Genomic DNA, 15,707 nt, shown 5'->3' on the forward strand with positions numbered 1-15,707 from the left:
CAGATCTGGCAGTCTAGAAACTATTGAGAAATACAGATTGAGCCCCAATCAATTTACTGTCAATTTTCCCTAAAGCTGTAAGTCACTACCAAATGGCAAGAACACTCTCCTTTGAACAACATGCATAAATCGAGACCTAGGTACTTTTAAAAAAGTCTTTGGGCCTGGATTTCAAAACGTAATATGGGCCATATGTGTATATACACGTATGTGGATAAATACTAAACTATAAGCACACTGATGACCTCAACCTGTGTGAATACAGAGAAAAGGGAAAACCTTTAACTCGGATTAAGTGATCACTGCCAGAGAACAAGGGCATCAAACTCTCTAAGGGGAGAGACTTCTTCAGCAAGTGCACTGAGGTTCCTTCCTATGTGACAAACACTTGCTACATCACCTGAGAACAAACGTCTCCAAAGGGGTCACTTCCTCCTTAAAATACACTTTACTTACAAATGAAAACAGATCAGCCTATTTTGCAGTCAGGGCTGCACTCCTTGTCAATTGTAGAGTGCTGTTTGGTTTGGAATACTTAAATATTCAGATATACAGTAAAACAGGAGCTTTAATTTTTTTTTTCAGGTTTTCTAGTCAAATAAACCTATCTATTCTGGATCTTCTTTGCATTGTTTTAAAAACAATTAACAGGATACAAAGTAATTTCCATTCAATCAAAACTTTTTATTGGTGAAATAATCAATCCTGAAAAGCGAATGAATGATACTGCCTGTGCACAACGGGTCCCCGTCAGACAAAGGCCATTGCTGCCCTCTGCTGAGGCAGAGAGAAAACGGGCCACAAACGGCGAAGTGTCAAACAATCCTTTCCTGCTGGCCATTTCAGGGAGAAATTCCTGCAGAGGTGATGCCAGCAAGCCCAGCTCCCCGTGCTCCCCATGGTGAAAAATCCGTAATTTATTCTTCCACTCCTTCTAAAACAAAATGGAAGGAAAACAACACAAAAGGCCAGGCCGGTCGCTGCCGCCCCCGCAGGCCTCTGGCCCTGCCGCCTCAGGAGCGGCTGCTGGTGAGGGAGCCCCGCACCCCTGGGGGGCCACAGCATCAGCTGGAATGTGCCCCCCCCCCCCCCGCCCGGGCACAAAGCGGCCCCCTCAGAGCCCAGGCGCGGCCGCCGCCACGACGCCCCCCCCCCACCCCTCCTCGCTCAGCGACCGCCCGCCCCGCCGTGCTTGGCACCGCCCCCCGCGGGAGTCCCTGCGCTGAGTGGAGCAAACTTCTGACCGGTGTCCGGAAGGGCCAATCAGAGTGTGCCGGCCGAGGTCGGCGAGCCAATGGAGGGGAAGGGAAGCGGCTGCCGGCCGGAAGTGAGGCGCCGGCGATTGGGCTGAGGGGAGCTCGGCGGGCAGGTGAGGGCGGGTGGCTGCCTGCGGGTGCCGGGTGGAGTCGTTTTCTCCGTTGGGTACGTGGTCAGTCGCCGATGGGGTCTTGCCGTAGCGCGCCCCCGGCTTCTGTCTCTTCAGCAGTGGCCTGGCGAAACCCGCGGCGGGGTTTGGGCCTTCCCGGAGCAGGGCAGGGCGGCGGCGGTGGGCCCAGGGCGCCAGGCCGCATCCCCCGCTGCGGGCCGTGCTTGCCCGCCGCCGGGCCGTGCGGTTTCCTCCGTCGCGGGGCGTGGTGTGAGTGGGCCAGGCCTCCGCTGGGGGACGGAACTCCTGTGGCTGCCCTGTTTTCAGGCTGGCCACAGTTCGGGAAATGAACGCTTTATATGCCTCCGGTGAAGTTAATCCTGCTAAAAGTATACCGTAGTGAAAAGCTAACGTGGTTTTATTCGGGAGTTTCCTCTATTCTACACATTAAGATGGTTTCTGGCTCATTTTCTTGCAGCCAGCTCTCTTATAGTGCCTTTATTTCTATTTATATGGTAAGGTTGTCATGCAAAGTGTTTAACATCTATTTCTTGGGACATTCCCTAGGTATTTTCATCTGGGAAAAATGGGTGAACCTCAGCAAGTGAGCGCCCTTCCTCCGCCTCCAATGCAATATATAAAAGAATATACTGATGAAAATATCCGTAAAGGCCTGGCTCCAAAGCCACCTCCCCCTGTGAAAGACAGTTATATGATGTTTGGTAATCAGTTTCAATGTGATGATCTGATTATTCGACCCTTAGAGAGCCAGGGCATTGAACGGTTGCATCCTATGCAGTTTGATCACAAGAAGGAATTAAGAAAACTTAATATGTCTATCCTGGTCAACTTTTTGGACCTCTTGGATATCTTGATAAGGAGTCCAGGGAGTATAAAGCGAGAGGAGAAACTGGAAGACTTGAAACTGCTTTTTGTTCATGTCCATCATCTTATAAACGAGTATCGCCCTCACCAAGCTAGGGAGACACTGAGAGTCATGATGGAGGTGCAGAAGCGTCAGCGCTTGGAAACGGCAGAGCGATTTCAGAAGCACTTAGAGCGAGTTGTAGAGATGATTCAGAACTGCCTGGCTTCCTTGCCTGATGATCTGCCTCATTCAGAGGGAGGACTGAGAGTGAAAACGGAACCAATGGATACTGATGTTGGCAGCAGCTGTATGGGACAGAGTGAAAAGCAGAGAGATCGTTCTGGTGGCAAGAGAGATCAGGTTTTAGACAAAGATGCAGCAATGTGTAGCATTATTGATGAAATGACATGAAGAAAACATTTGTTTTTGTTAGCTTGCCATAGTGAAAGGCAGAACAGATTCTAAGGGTATACACTGTATTTTGTTGTACAAGCAGAAAAGGCATTTATTGTACACCTGTTGAGTTTGTGAGTGACTAGACGGGTGAAAATTTTTAATATTCTGTGAGCTTTGTGTTTATTGGTAGAAACAAAAATACACTTTTTGTTAATCTGTGGCTACCACTTCACATGATACATTCAAAGTTAGCTTTTTCTATTGTATTTAATTTGTCACTTTCTAGATTTTTGGGTGTGCTGTTTTGGTTTTTTTAATTGCTTTATAGTGTGGAAGCAAGCGAGGGATCTGACAAGAATTGCACTTGACAGTTTGTTTCAAACAAGTGCTAGTTGTTCACAATTTCAGTGGGTCCTTTCAGGAATGTGTAATTCAACATTAAAAATAAAATCAGTGTGAAGTCTGCAAAATCCATTCCTTTCTATTTTTGTAGTAATATAACTGTACTGAAGAAAACCTAAGAATTCCTTTATTTACAGATGTAATGTGGTGTAGTTTGCATTATAAAGACACAGTCAGGAGTCCCAACAACTAAATGAATTAAAATTAATTGGATTTTAACTTCCTCAGATGTAACTTGTAACCAGTCTTGAGTTTACAAAAATGCCTACATTTCCCCCCCCCCCACATATATGCTTAGACTAACATATTTCCAGCATAATTAATATACATGCATGAAATTAATCATTTTGCAGTGCACACGCTTTGTATTTGCATTTTAGGTGGGCTCTGTGCCCAGCTGAGTGTGTTTTCTCAGGAGGGAGAGTCTGATTGGATAATTAGTATTTATACTAATAGAGAACTAAGTTTGAAAGAAACTGCTTGTATTCCATCAAGTAGAAGCTGTATTAACCACATTTAAAGAACATTTAAGTTGAATCTGTCCCTCATAGCAAGAGAGAGTGATCTGATAGTGAAGAAGTCGCTTCTTTACCCTACCCTTCCTGTCAGGGGAATCCTACTTCCATCTTTTTGCCATGTAGCCCTGGAGGCCCCATAGTACACATTTTCTCCAAAGTATATACAGCAACTGAAAACCAGGTAAATTTATGGGTGAGGGGACTGGTACAAACTCTGGTTTTAACTGTCTATTTTAACAAGCTATGTCTCATTTGATAATTCTGTTGTTTTCAGAAATGTTACTTAAATGGGCAGGCAAAAGTACTTAGCTGTTGGGTGCTGGGGATCGAGCTCAGTGCAGATAAGGGTGCAATGAACTGAAACAGGTTTATGACTCATTGGAGAGCATCATCTGCTATTTTAAGTGCACATGACGTAAGTAACAAGAAGTAGAAATTTTTTTGGCTTTTTATAAATTTATAAATTTACAAAGTTAACACTTGTCCTTTATTCAACCACTACTGTTTCTGTCCTTCTCCCTGGACTAGACCTAAATTGTATAGCTTGTCAGTAACTGAAACAGTTGCAAGTGAGCAGGATTAATTTAGTACCTACTTTGCAAATGTTCTTTCATGTGGAAGATACCAAGAAATGTTTAGTGTCTCCCAGATAAAAGAGCTCATGCACTAATTACTTTTTTCTATGTTTAAGGCAAATCTTTAGAAAGTTGTGAGGGGCTTCCTGGGCTTTTTTCAGCTGAAAATACTGGTGTTTCCATCTGTTGTCAGGTGAAAGCAAAGATCGTTTTCCCTTTTTCTGTTAGAACTTTGGGAAAACAGTGGACTGTAGCTGCAGTGAAGGCAGTGCGTGATACAGGCCTGTTAGTCCAGGGAAATGGGCATTTCAGGTATTGTAGGATGATGTGACTCACTGATAGCAAATTTGACTGTAATGTTGACTTGTGTGTTAATTAACATGCTCCTGATGATGAGGTCTTTCCATACCTCAGCAAATCCTGATTTTATTTTTGGATGTGATAACATTTGAAGTATTCTATGCCTGAAATGTTAATGTATACACTATGTGTTTGGTTGTATATGCCTTATGAAACTTGTGAGATAAAATTAACATCGGGTGTTAGGCAGTGTTTTGTTTAATGTTTTCTTAATTAAAAAAGTAGAAGACAAAAGCTCAGCCCTTCTGTTACACTATCTGAACAATCACAGGGACAACAGAAGTATATTTTCTTGAAATGAAACTTTTCAGAAGTCTCTCGATACAGAGTAGCCAAGTGTATCACCAGTAGACAAAAGGGGAAAGTTAGCAGTTCTGTTCATCTAGGGGGAAAAGGAGAAAAAGCCATTTAATCATACGGCTTGAAAATAGTGTAATGAAGAGATGATTCCAACAGTGCTTTAAACTTTGATATTTAATGTTTTGGTTTGGCTTTATTTTCACAAAGTACAATCTGACTATGTGCTCTGAGTCAAGGAAAAATGTGCAGCTACTTTAAGGCTGCATGAAAAAGATGTTGGCAACCTTTCTACAGTAATGGTGCTCGTTTCTTGCAGAAACAAAGTAGGAACTTGGAAAGCAAGCATGCATAAACATGGGAATTATGTCAACGTGTATTCCATATGGTCTGTGTTTGAGATGAAATCTGAAGCAAATGGGTTAACTGTTGCCGTGTATCTCACCTTCTTTTGCTGTGTGACCAGAACAGCTTTCCTGGGGATACAGACAGTACGCAAACTACTGTAGACTGTATGAACAAAACAACCTGGGTGAAGCAAGTAGAATGGGCTCAGGCAGAGCTCTGGGGTAACAGTTTCCGTATTTTCTTATCCTACTAATTTATTCCAGAGCTCAGACATGGCCCGTGCAGAGGAGGAACCCATGTGGACCCACGCACACTGCATGTTGTTGCAGGTAACTGGCAGAAGGGACATGTCCTGGTCTGCAGGTGGATGTTTGTCGCACATGGAACCGTCGAGTTCATCATGGCATGGCTGTGGCGTGTGGGGTCACCCGCCTTCTGCCAGAGCCAGGCTGCCCTGCCTTTTCCAGTTCTGCAGGGCAGTTTCAGGATCCTGCTGTTATGATTAGAATTGTTTCTGTAGCAGCTGCAGTTTCCTGTTTCCCCAGAAGCAGGAGCAAAGAGAAGCAATTTCTTGAGTGTCCTGCTCCCAACCACTGCATGCAAAAGATCCCCCTTTATTCCTCTTTCTCTGTTCTCTCCTACAAGTAAGTATGTTGCTAGTGTTTGTCTCTTGGCTACTTTAACTCCTTGCTTTTTCTCCTTTTTGTTTAAAGAAACTGTCACTTTGGTGATTGCTGTCACATAAGGTAGTCAGTGTGAGACAGTTACGTTGGTTCTGATTCTAGCCTAATGTATGTTTTTGGAAGCATTTCTACTGTTTCAGTTATTGATTAAAAAGCAAATCCTTAGTACTTAATTTTTCCTGAATAGAACAGTCTCAGCTAGATTAGTTGCTTCAGCGAAGAACACTTGTTGGCCGTAGATGAAATACACTTGATCGCAGCTGCAGTTGTAGTCCAAACAATATAAAAAGACCAGATGTCCTCGGGAAGAGTTAGGAAATCCAGGGATGGGTAGAGTGGCCAGGGAACACCATTTCTCAAAGCTGTATTTCACTAATATTTTGTAAAAGTGAGCCTTGTGCCTGAGATGACATGATTTCCACACTACTTTTAAAGTGACCTCTGTGTTCCATATGTTTTACTTTATATTGCAAAAGCCCAGATGCGTACAGAATTTTTAAGAGTTTGATGAAAAAAGACTGCAACTCTACTAGGCTGCAGATGTGTAACAGTAGGACAGCTTTCCAATACTACCAAACTACAGCCTACAAAGATAACAGCATTTGTCTAAAGATGCTCTTGAGTTGCTTCGAAGTATTAGAACCAGAAACTTACAATTAAGTGTTTGAGTAGTTCATTCTAGGAATCTTATTTTGCCAAGTCCTTTTCATTTACCATAGTCTGTTACATATCCTATGTAAGCTTTTATGCTAATTCTGTTTACTGTGGGAAAACCGGTTGTGGGATGCGGTATGGGGCAGTGGATTACTGATAGTGTTGTCAGCTCAGTGGTGCTGATGGTAGTTTCGTATGCTGTAATCCAGCAGATCTGGAAAAAATGAGAAGTAGATTTGTGAAGTACTGCGAAGTATTTTAGCGTTTTAATCAAACCGCTGTCAGCCAGAGTTCGGTGCCTGGCTGTGCTGCTAGGGTCTCACCACAGGAAAGGCAGTCCGGGTTAGACTAAAGAGCGTTCTCAGCTGTGTCTGAAGATGGTGTAATGAGAAGTAAAACCAGAAGTTTATGAAGAAGATAAGTTTTCTTGAATGTAGTGCCTGAAGGGTGAGCAGGAGCGTTCCTCATCTTCAGTCAAGATGTCGCCTTATTTCTGCGTGATCTGGATTCTTCTGATCCTGTTTACAGGTAATTAAGTGAGCCTAAGCCAATAGGGTAGGGGTGGATGGAGGTAACATGCATCAGTGTTTCTGAGGGCTGCAAAGAGATATTTTACGTTACAACAGGAAGAGTGGCTGTGTGGCACAGAAACTGCAGTTTTGTGTTATGAATAGAACTTTAATCACAGTGGCTCGATAGTCTTCTGATGGCCTTATCTCCTTTTTAAAACAAAATCATGTTGAGGGTATGATGGTTTTAAAGATGCTCCTTCCTCAGCTGTCTGCTAGTCTTATTAGTAAGCGATCGTTTGGGTTTTTTGAATAATGATCATCAGAGATGAATAGAGAACTTTACATCATTTTAGAAAAGTTGTAAAACAAGGCTATTTTACTTCAACAGGGTTTGTGAATGTTTGGGAGGAATGATAAAAGGTCATCTGTGGCCTTTGGTGTTTTGTAACCAATATGAAATTTTATTGGGACAAACTAATAATAATTTCCCCCTTTTTGTTCTGAGAAAGCAGTTGTCCTAGGAAAATACTGTGTAAAGGCAACAGGTTGCAGAGTGATAACTAGAATAGACAGATAGGCATTAAAAATTTGGTGGTAGAATATGTTTGGTAGAAAGAAAAAAGAAACTACAGATATTGTTTCTTGTACTTCTTTAGAAAGCCTTTCATGATGAGATTCATTTTGAGCTTGCTTTTTTATATTAAATAAAATATAGTAGTTTCAGTGATTGTTTTCCAGTAAGCTGTTGTGGCAAAATCTCTGCGTGCAGATTTATTTTTAAGTATAATAGCATAAGTTAAGGAAAATGACTGAACTGAGCTGCGCAAAACAGCTTTTTCACAAAGGGCAATTGCAATCAAGTCATACAGTGCATGAGATCCGCTGGTGCATGTTGGTGGATCTGCCCTGGGGAGCTCCCTTCCTAATTATAGGCTAGGCTAGATTTTTAATAGAGATGATTTGTTGCCTGTACTTGCTGCAGAGAATTCTATCCCTGAAACATTAATATGGATAGATCAAAATACTTAGAAACGTGATCCCATGTTACTGAATTTGATAAGAAATGTGTAGTAGTAAGTACATGGCAAATAGTTGTTGCTTTTTTGTTGATGTTGTTTTGAAGTATAAACAGACAGCGTGCACCTCAGGAGCACCACTGCGTAACCTGTTAGAAGGAAGTGGTTACGGGGTGGCTACAACTGGACTGCCAGAGCAGAAATTATTTTGGCTGGCACTTAACACAGCTCTTAATAAAACCCTCCTAAAGGGAATATTGGCTGGAGTGCTCTGAATGGAGCCAAATAAACTATCTCACCGGGATGAATGGACTACTGGCAGCTAGGTCTCACTGTTTTGACTTGAATAGTGGGACACAGCCTTCTAGAAACATGAAAAATTACCTTTAATAGGGGCTAAACAAGTTAGAAACTGCGTTAAGACTGAGGGAAGAAAATAAGGTAGCGAAAATACCTTTCTCAGGAAAGCTTTGAAAAATCTTGTCTGATAGGAATGGGCAAAATCTGTCATTAGGCAAGAGAAAAGGAAATGCATTAAGCAGTGACTGTTCTGATGAAATCTACTGTTTAGTGGCCTTTCATTGAAAGAGAGGAAGTGTTTCCCACAATGGTTTTAATGAAATGTCTTACTGTTCCCCCATGTGTGGCTTGCATTAAATCCAAAATAAGGAAAACAAAATAATAGAGCTTACAGACTGGATGTGGCTAAAGAGAAGCCATAGAGTTGTACAGATCCAAACTCTGTTCTCTCTTCACCTCTTCGCCTACCTGCAGAGGCTGCAGAAAGTGTATTTCTTCTTTCTCTAGAGGCGCATTCTGAACAAATCACTGGCCCGATCATTCTCCCTCACTGCATCAGTCCTGCTGGGATTCACATCTATTTATGGAAAACCTGATTCAGCAATGCCTGGTGGTGTTTGCAGGCTGGGAGGTATCGGGTCACGCAAGATAGGTGAGAAGCTTCCATTTGGCGTGTACTGAGCTCAACAGCTACGTTTGTCTTTTTGTCCACAGGCCCTGCAGTACTGGAATCACTTGTGAAAGGAGAGGTTGGTCAGAATGTCACCGTGCCGTGCTTTTACAGTGTTAAAAGGGGACAAGACGTCACATCGATGTGCTGGGGTCGTGCCAGCTGCCCTATTTCAAAATGTTCTCAGACCATTATCTGGACGAATGGATGGAAGGTTACAGAGCGGCACAGCAGCAGGTATATGTTGAAAGGGAACCTGCCAGCAGGAGACGTGTCCCTCACAATCGTGAACGCCGAGGAAGCGGACAGTGGGATATACTGCTGCCGCGTGGAGATCTCGGGGTGGTTCAATGATCAGACAAGTAATCACAAGGTTGTGATAGAGAAAGGTGAGTGCAGAGGCGTGCTGTTGTGTGAATACCATTGTGGTAAATCTGTGGTTGGGTTTGGATTTCAAAGCTTATGGTGGAAATTATTTCTATAATCGCTCATAGGACTGATCTTTAGGATTTTGCAGATCTACTGTTAGTGCTGTTTAAACTGCCTTTGGCATTGGGGTAATCCCAGTGCAGTCACTGCAATTAAAAAAAGGACATGGTGCTCTGTTTCATGGTGCACAGCACTGCTTGCTTAGAAACACTATTTGAAGAATTTAAGAGAAAGGGCAGCATTGGGTACTTAATTCATCCAAAGCTTTTTACTTGTGCCCTTTTCATAAAGACAGTGCTTCATTTTCCCTGCTTGATCCTAGAGTAAAGCCCAGGGACACACAATTAGTATGGGCAATTTATTGACTCTTCCTTTGATGTTTTTGTTTTGTTTGTTTTTCTCTTTTTTTTTTATAAAAAGCATGATAATATATGGAACAAGTAGCTGATGCTAGCAAATTTTGATTATAGAAACACACTCACTACATAGGCGCACACTAAGGTTAATTATAATGTGTTGGTTTTGTTTTATTTTTTAACATCAGCTAGGATCTCTACTGCAAGTCCTCACACTTACACCTCTGAACAGACCTCAGGTAACTTTTATCCAAGTATTCATCTCAATAACATATGTAATCTATATTGCAAATGGGGATCTTAGGAAGGGAACAAAATGACAGATGATATAAGTATCTTGGCTAAAATCTACTAAACATTACGATAGAACCAGAGATCAAAACTTAGATTTAGATTCTGCCTGATGTTATATAGAGAGTCCAACAGAAGGGACATGTATATGCAGGAGGAAGCTTGCTTTCAGGTGTTACGCTTAAGTAGATGTTTTATTGGTCCTGCAAGCATTTTTTTTCTTATGGCTGTTGTTTTGGTATGTTGTTTTCTTTGTGGTGTAAAATCTCACCTTGTCTTCTGGAAACGCATCCCATGAACAGTAAACCACAATTTTTGAGGAGTTGGGTTTACCCACTATTGACTAAATTTATTTGTTGGTCTATGACATGGAACTGTTTTATTGGGCTAGCTCAGAATTGCATCTAATTTGGGATCCTGTCGCCAGTAGCAGCTGACAGCAGATGATTAAGGAGGGTCATAGATACTGTGCAGTAATTTGGTGATACAGCACCGAAGTATTCTTCTACCCTGGTACAATGTGTGTCTCGGAGGCTGCCTGTGTCCTCTGTAGCCTATGCATGTTTAATGATGTGAGGCCCCTTGTTGCAGTGAAAGAGACAGTGAACAACTATTCTTCACTCAGTTTCTCCACTCCAGTCAAGTTTATAGACTTCTGTGGTATACTGACTCAGCTGCATCTTTTTCAAAAAAGACAACTTTAATTTCCAATAGATAAGAGAGAACTCACAGCTTAGTAATAGCTTATTCTCTGGATTTTGAAAGAAAAGTCACGGATGCCATTTGTATTTCTCCCTCCATCTCAGACGTTTCCAGCTAAGCAACTCTAAAATGTTACCACAGTTGCATTTCCTTTTTGGAAGAAGAAGTGAAAACTTTTTCTCAGACTGTTTCTGTTCTAGTTGCAAATAGCTTGGCTTCCAATCTTAGCACTTGTGGATTTTCTGAATCCTGTGACATCTTCCTTAGCTGCTGCTGGGACAATCTTTTGTTCTCAGAGCACAAGTGAATTATGTGCATGTTCACACAGAGAGAGACTGGAAAAGGCAGGTGATCGTGTGCCGCTGATGTAGGGATATTCCAGAATCTCCAATAGAAGAGAACAGCAAAGCAGTTGCTGCTGTCCTTTTCAAAATAAAGTTTGTAGGATAAGGGTAACAATTTAAAACATCAAAGGAACCAGCTGGGTTATCATAATGTGAACAGGAGATCTTTTTTTCAAGAGTGTTACATATCATCTGACAACACGTGGAGAAACTGAGACTGATACAGAAGACATAAGTTTGTAGCTCTGAATTTTAAATATTGCAAACAGCTTTGCTCTGGGAAATTACCTGAAAATATGCTGCAGGTCCTTATGCAAACATATCACACTTTGGTCAGTCTATTTATTGTACAGCTGTCTGGGACTTTAAAAGTATCACTTTCTCTAACTCTGCACCACTTGCTCTTTCAAGGCCCAGAGCTAACAACCTTCATCAGTTTTCATCAGATATCCTAAGTTTGCTGTAGGCATCCACTTCCTTTTCTTGGCTCCAAAAAGAGATTCCTACCTTGGTTGGGTCCTGTGTTGAGATAACAGCATGAACTAAGTGCTTCTTGGAATGGATGAAAAGCTCTGAAAAGGACAGCAGAGGCTCCAATATTCGGAGTTTTGTGCTGCCCTCTGAAGGCACCAACCTCTTTATGATGTGCAGAGCCGAGACTCCTGATAGATACCTAAGTTTGGTGGTCCCGTGTCAGCAGTAGGAATTCCTCTCTGTCGAGGCAGAACGGTTCTCTGTGCAAGTGATATGTTTGTCTCGCCTTTGCTTAGCTCATGGGAGCAGCAGTGAATCATCCGTCACCACCACAAGAACGTGGCCGTTGGTTTCTGCTTCGGAGGCTCCTCAGACTGTAAGCATCTCCGTGCTTTAACATACCTAGACAAAGTGGAGTGACATGGGAGGTTGTTGGGTCGTCCCTACAGTTCACTTGTACTGCTTCAGTTTGATTGCATAATATTTTTTTTTATACTTTGCACATTTAGTGCTTATGAAAGAATGCTTATGTGTTCATTATTAAAGAGGAAAATTCCCCAAACCTGCTTTGCATGCATAAAGTACTTCCTACTGCTGGAGGAAGAGCTTTAGCAACGTCTATATTGCCTTTCAGGCCTTTGGTCCCTGCTCAAGCACCTCAGACTGCTTGGATGTAACTGCAAACCTGCAGGTATGGCCGGATCTGGGGAAGAGTGGAAACTGGACCACTTGACAGCACAGGGATGCCCTGTGTTCCTGGTGCAGTGGGGTTCGGACAGGCAGCTCTGTGTCTGTCTGCTGAGTCCTCCAGCACATATACAGGGTGACAGGTGGTAACGTCACCCAGATTTTATCAGGAAGGCAAGGCAGACAGGCTAGCCTTTGGGAAGGTCTGCTTTGGCAGACCACAAGGCAGCATATGCTGTGGGCATTCGTACCGCTTCATGTGCAGAATGTAAGTCGGGGACCATACTGCGCTTCAGCATCTCTCCAGGCCTGAGTTCCTAACGAGAGGTTAGTTATCCTAATGAGAGGTAATGAAGCCAGGTTAGCTGGCTTCATAAAGAAGTTTAGCCCAAATAAAGGCCGATGCAAAGAGAAGGCATATTTACTTATCCCTATAAAGCCTTGAATAATTGCTGAATAAGCTGAAAAAAGGTGGGAGCATGTAAAATCAGGAGATATTTTAATAATAAAAAAAAAAATATTCACCAAATAGTATTAAACCTTAACAAGTAGGATTTGTCATAACTTCAGGTTCTTTGACAATCTCAAAAAGGAATGTGTTTAACAGCATGGCTCGCACAATTGTTGCAGTGATACTGCTTGAAACTAGTCCTGTATCTGAAATTAGGGTCTTGCTTTCAAGTGTACTTTTACTGCATGGTTGCAGACCGCACAAATGGCCTTTGGGTACTGTATGGGCTTATTGCTGTCAGTGCCATTAATGCTTATCTGTTTTGTGTTTGACAGAACATGTCCGTATCACTACCCAGACAGCAGTATTCAGAAAATGGTCTATACATTGGGGTTGGTTTGTGTGCGGTACTTCTAGCAATCCTTATTTTGGCTCTGTTCCTCACTAGACGTAAGTACTTTCCACAGGTGGTTATTCAAGGATTGGCCCCGTAAATCAAACCACAACTGTGGCAGGTGCCATGTGTCTTCTGCTTCAGGGAAGTGAGCTAAGGGCTCTGGATGGCTTCACTCCCTGCCCTGTGCCGCGGTTGCTTGCTCAGCTCCCCCGTAGCCCCTGGGGCACAGAAGGGCAAGGTGCTAATTATGGTCTCATCATTTTATGTCTCGGACTCCTTAGCAACCAGTCGACCTGGGGTCTGGTGAGGAGATCCTTGACACAAGCCCACCTCTCCTGCCCATTCCTCAGTTGCCATGTTGTTCTGGTTTCATATAACTATATCCAATATTTTTCTAAATATTCTATTTCTAAAGTGCCAGACTTTCTGCCTAGAGGCTCTTGGTCAGACCAGGCTATATGAATTACACCTCATGGAAATAATGGGTATTTCCTATATACTGAAAACGTTTGCTTAAAGTTCCCTTATTTAGTTTCTTACACTTGAGTTTGTTTTTTTCAACCCACTACTTCTGATGCTTTAAAGATTTTTTTTTCCCTTTCTTTTATTCTTTATTTTCATTCTGGATGATCACTAGAATATTTATACAATACAAAGAAGACGGGTGACTTTGCAAGGTAAGTATCCTGTTTTTGCTTTAGCTAATAGGGCAAACTAGGCTGCAGAAAGAAAATGTTGTCGGTATGCTGACCACTCCACTGCGTACTTTGACTTTTTAAATCTTGAATTAATAGGAAACACTGCAAAAACAAATCAATAAATCCCGCTACTTCTCGTTTTCACTTATAACTAATTATAACTGTCAGTTCACTGCATTAAGGAGCACACAAACTTCAAGTGTTGTCTCATAAGTGGAAAAATGATTCATTATCAGTTGTGTTTAAATAACTCTTTTTGCATATTTTACATTTTTCGAGTGAGCTGGTTGAGTTTAGCTGTCTGCTCTTTTGTGTTTCTGTTGTCTGGTTTTCATTTAACAGCATGGTTTTTACTCTTTTGTACAGCTTCATTGCATTTTGGAGGCCAGAAGGTGCAGGGAACCATAGTGCCCTGGAAGAGGAGGCCCATGCAGAGGAGAACATTTATATAATACACTAAGGACCATATGCATGCTTGCCTTTGTCATCACCGAACATTTTGCAAAGTATTTAATGTCTAGCTGCTCTCCCTGCTCAGCAGCTAAATGTGACCGGGCTACTGAAGCATTATTCACATTCTAATTAAACAAATAAAAGCTAGACTTCTAACTAAAAACTTTATCAGCCTGTTCCGGAAACAGAAACCCTACTGGTTTGTATGGAAATTTCCAGAATCCACTTATCAAACCCTAAATAAAGTTACCATTATATTTATTATCTGCTTCACATTCTCTCTTCCTTTATGGAAAAAAAGAGGAAGTGCTAGAATGGCTACGCAGTCATAAAAGTTATAAAAGGAAAAAAACACACATATTTTTTTAAAAGTTTGTCTTTGCTGTGTGTTGTATCTGCCAACTGCCCCCCGAGTGCAGAAGCAATGTCATTGCTGCCATGCTGGAAAAGACGCATGGGAAAACTTGGCAATATTGGTATTTCAATATGCATGTAGGTGAATTTTATTGGAGTCGGGTAAACCCAGTCCTGGTAGCAGCTCAGTAATGCAATGTACTAAAAATTCCTGTCCACCCACAGTTAAATCTAGAGGAGCTATTGATGCTCACCCCCTCATGGGCTGTCCTTGGAGCTTACAGGTTCAGTACAACGTGCAGGGTGTTCACAGCTTGTTTTCAGAGACCTATGACTAAGTGTGTTTTCCTTTGCAAAATACATCACTTTTTCTGTGGTTTTCTCTGACCCGCCTGTGCCCTGAGAAGTCCTCAGTGTGGAAAGTCTCACTTCCAGGCCTCTAAAACAACCGAACAAAAATTAACTGCTTTGTAAAGTTAAATAAATTCTTACTGTTCCTAGCTTGTGGAGAAGTCGTGGACCTTGCACAAAATACTGGCTGCAAGTTTCCCCGGCTTTTACACCCCTTTAGATACCAAACAGCGCCAATGTCTTACACTGGATTTGTTTGTCTGCTTTTAGCTCATAAATGGGGAGTATCGGTAGCCTAGTGCCTTTCCTCAGTTAGACCTGAATCTGCTTTTATTCTCTGCACCACTAAACTTTGGTTTAATTAAATAAACCGAGGCAGCCCCATGAGTAGGAATCAACACTTTACACGCTGCTGAGCAATAAACACAGCACCCAAACCAGCTTTAAATGGAAGAAAAATTTTCCCCACTTGTTTTTAAGAACACATTTTTAAACAGAAGCTGGGGACTTCCAAAACTCTTGCCAAATATTGGTCAGCATCAGTCTTGCCCTGAAGCTGAGCCCGAGCAGTGATGTGGCACGCCAGATGCAGACGTTGCTGCCATGGGGATGACTTGCAGACTTACCACATAATTTTGATCATTGAGTTCATCACTTTTGATGGAGTCATGCAAAGAACAAGGCTGTATTATACAATGAGACATAAAGGAGCAATAATAAAATCAGTAGGCGTTTGTGTTAGCAGCTGGCACCCT

General features: G+C 42.2%; 2 protein-coding genes across 6 annotated transcripts; both read left to right on the plus strand.

Moving 5' to 3' along the window:
* Positions 1-1,200: 1,200 nt before the first annotated feature.
* MED7 (mediator complex subunit 7) lies at positions 1,201-4,724 on the plus strand. 2 transcript variants are annotated; one of them, XM_080398143.1, is made up of 2 exons: positions 1,201-1,422; positions 1,934-4,724. In XM_080398143.1, the coding sequence occupies exon 2, from the start codon at positions 1,953-1,955 to the stop codon at positions 2,643-2,645; it is 693 nt and encodes a 230-aa protein (XP_080254269.1). In that variant the 5' UTR covers positions 1,201-1,422; positions 1,934-1,952; the 3' UTR covers positions 2,646-4,724. The 2 variants fall into 2 exon arrangements, with proteins under 2 accessions (XP_080254269.1, XP_080254268.1); XM_080398142.1 differs by having other exon boundaries at positions 1,203-1,369.
* Positions 4,725-5,549: 825 nt separating this feature from the next.
* On the plus strand, positions 5,550-14,509 carry LOC308068111 (hepatitis A virus cellular receptor 1 homolog). Of its 4 annotated transcripts, none has more exons than XM_080398141.1 (8): positions 5,550-5,774; positions 9,010-9,354; positions 9,939-9,989; positions 11,858-11,937; positions 12,196-12,252; positions 13,035-13,149; positions 13,734-13,773; positions 14,161-14,509. In XM_080398141.1, the coding sequence occupies exons 2-8, from the start codon at positions 9,108-9,110 to the stop codon at positions 14,252-14,254; spliced, it is 684 nt and encodes a 227-aa protein (XP_080254267.1). In that variant the 5' UTR covers positions 5,550-5,774; positions 9,010-9,107; the 3' UTR covers positions 14,255-14,509. The 4 variants fall into 4 exon arrangements, with proteins under 4 accessions (XP_080254267.1, XP_080254266.1, XP_080254264.1 ...); XM_080398138.1 differs by lacking the exon at positions 5,550-5,774 and adding an exon at positions 5,901-6,995; XM_080398139.1 differs by lacking the exon at positions 5,550-5,774 and adding an exon at positions 7,520-8,926.
* Positions 14,510-15,707: the final 1,198 nt, after the last annotated feature.

Source organism: Falco punctatus, assembly GCF_963210335.1.
Source record: "Falco punctatus genome assembly, chromosome: 8".
Lineage (NCBI taxonomy): Eukaryota > Metazoa > Chordata > Aves > Falconiformes > Falconidae > Falco > Falco punctatus.

Coding starts and splice junctions, on each gene's coding strand:
- MED7 (XM_080398143.1), top strand. CDS start 1,953: ATGGGTGAACCTCAGCAAGTGAGCGCCCTTCCTCCGCCTCCAATGCAA.
- LOC308068111 (XM_080398138.1), top strand. CDS start 6,947: ATGTCGCCTTATTTCTGCGTGATCTGGATTCTTCTGATCCTGTTTACA. Junction 9,355..9,938: donor CAAGGTTGTGATAGAGAAAG/GTGAGTGCAGAG, acceptor TTTTAACATCAG/CTAGGATCTCTACTGCAAGT. Junction 13,774..14,160: donor AAGACGGGTGACTTTGCAAG/GTAAGTATCCTG, acceptor TCTTTTGTACAG/CTTCATTGCATTTTGGAGGC.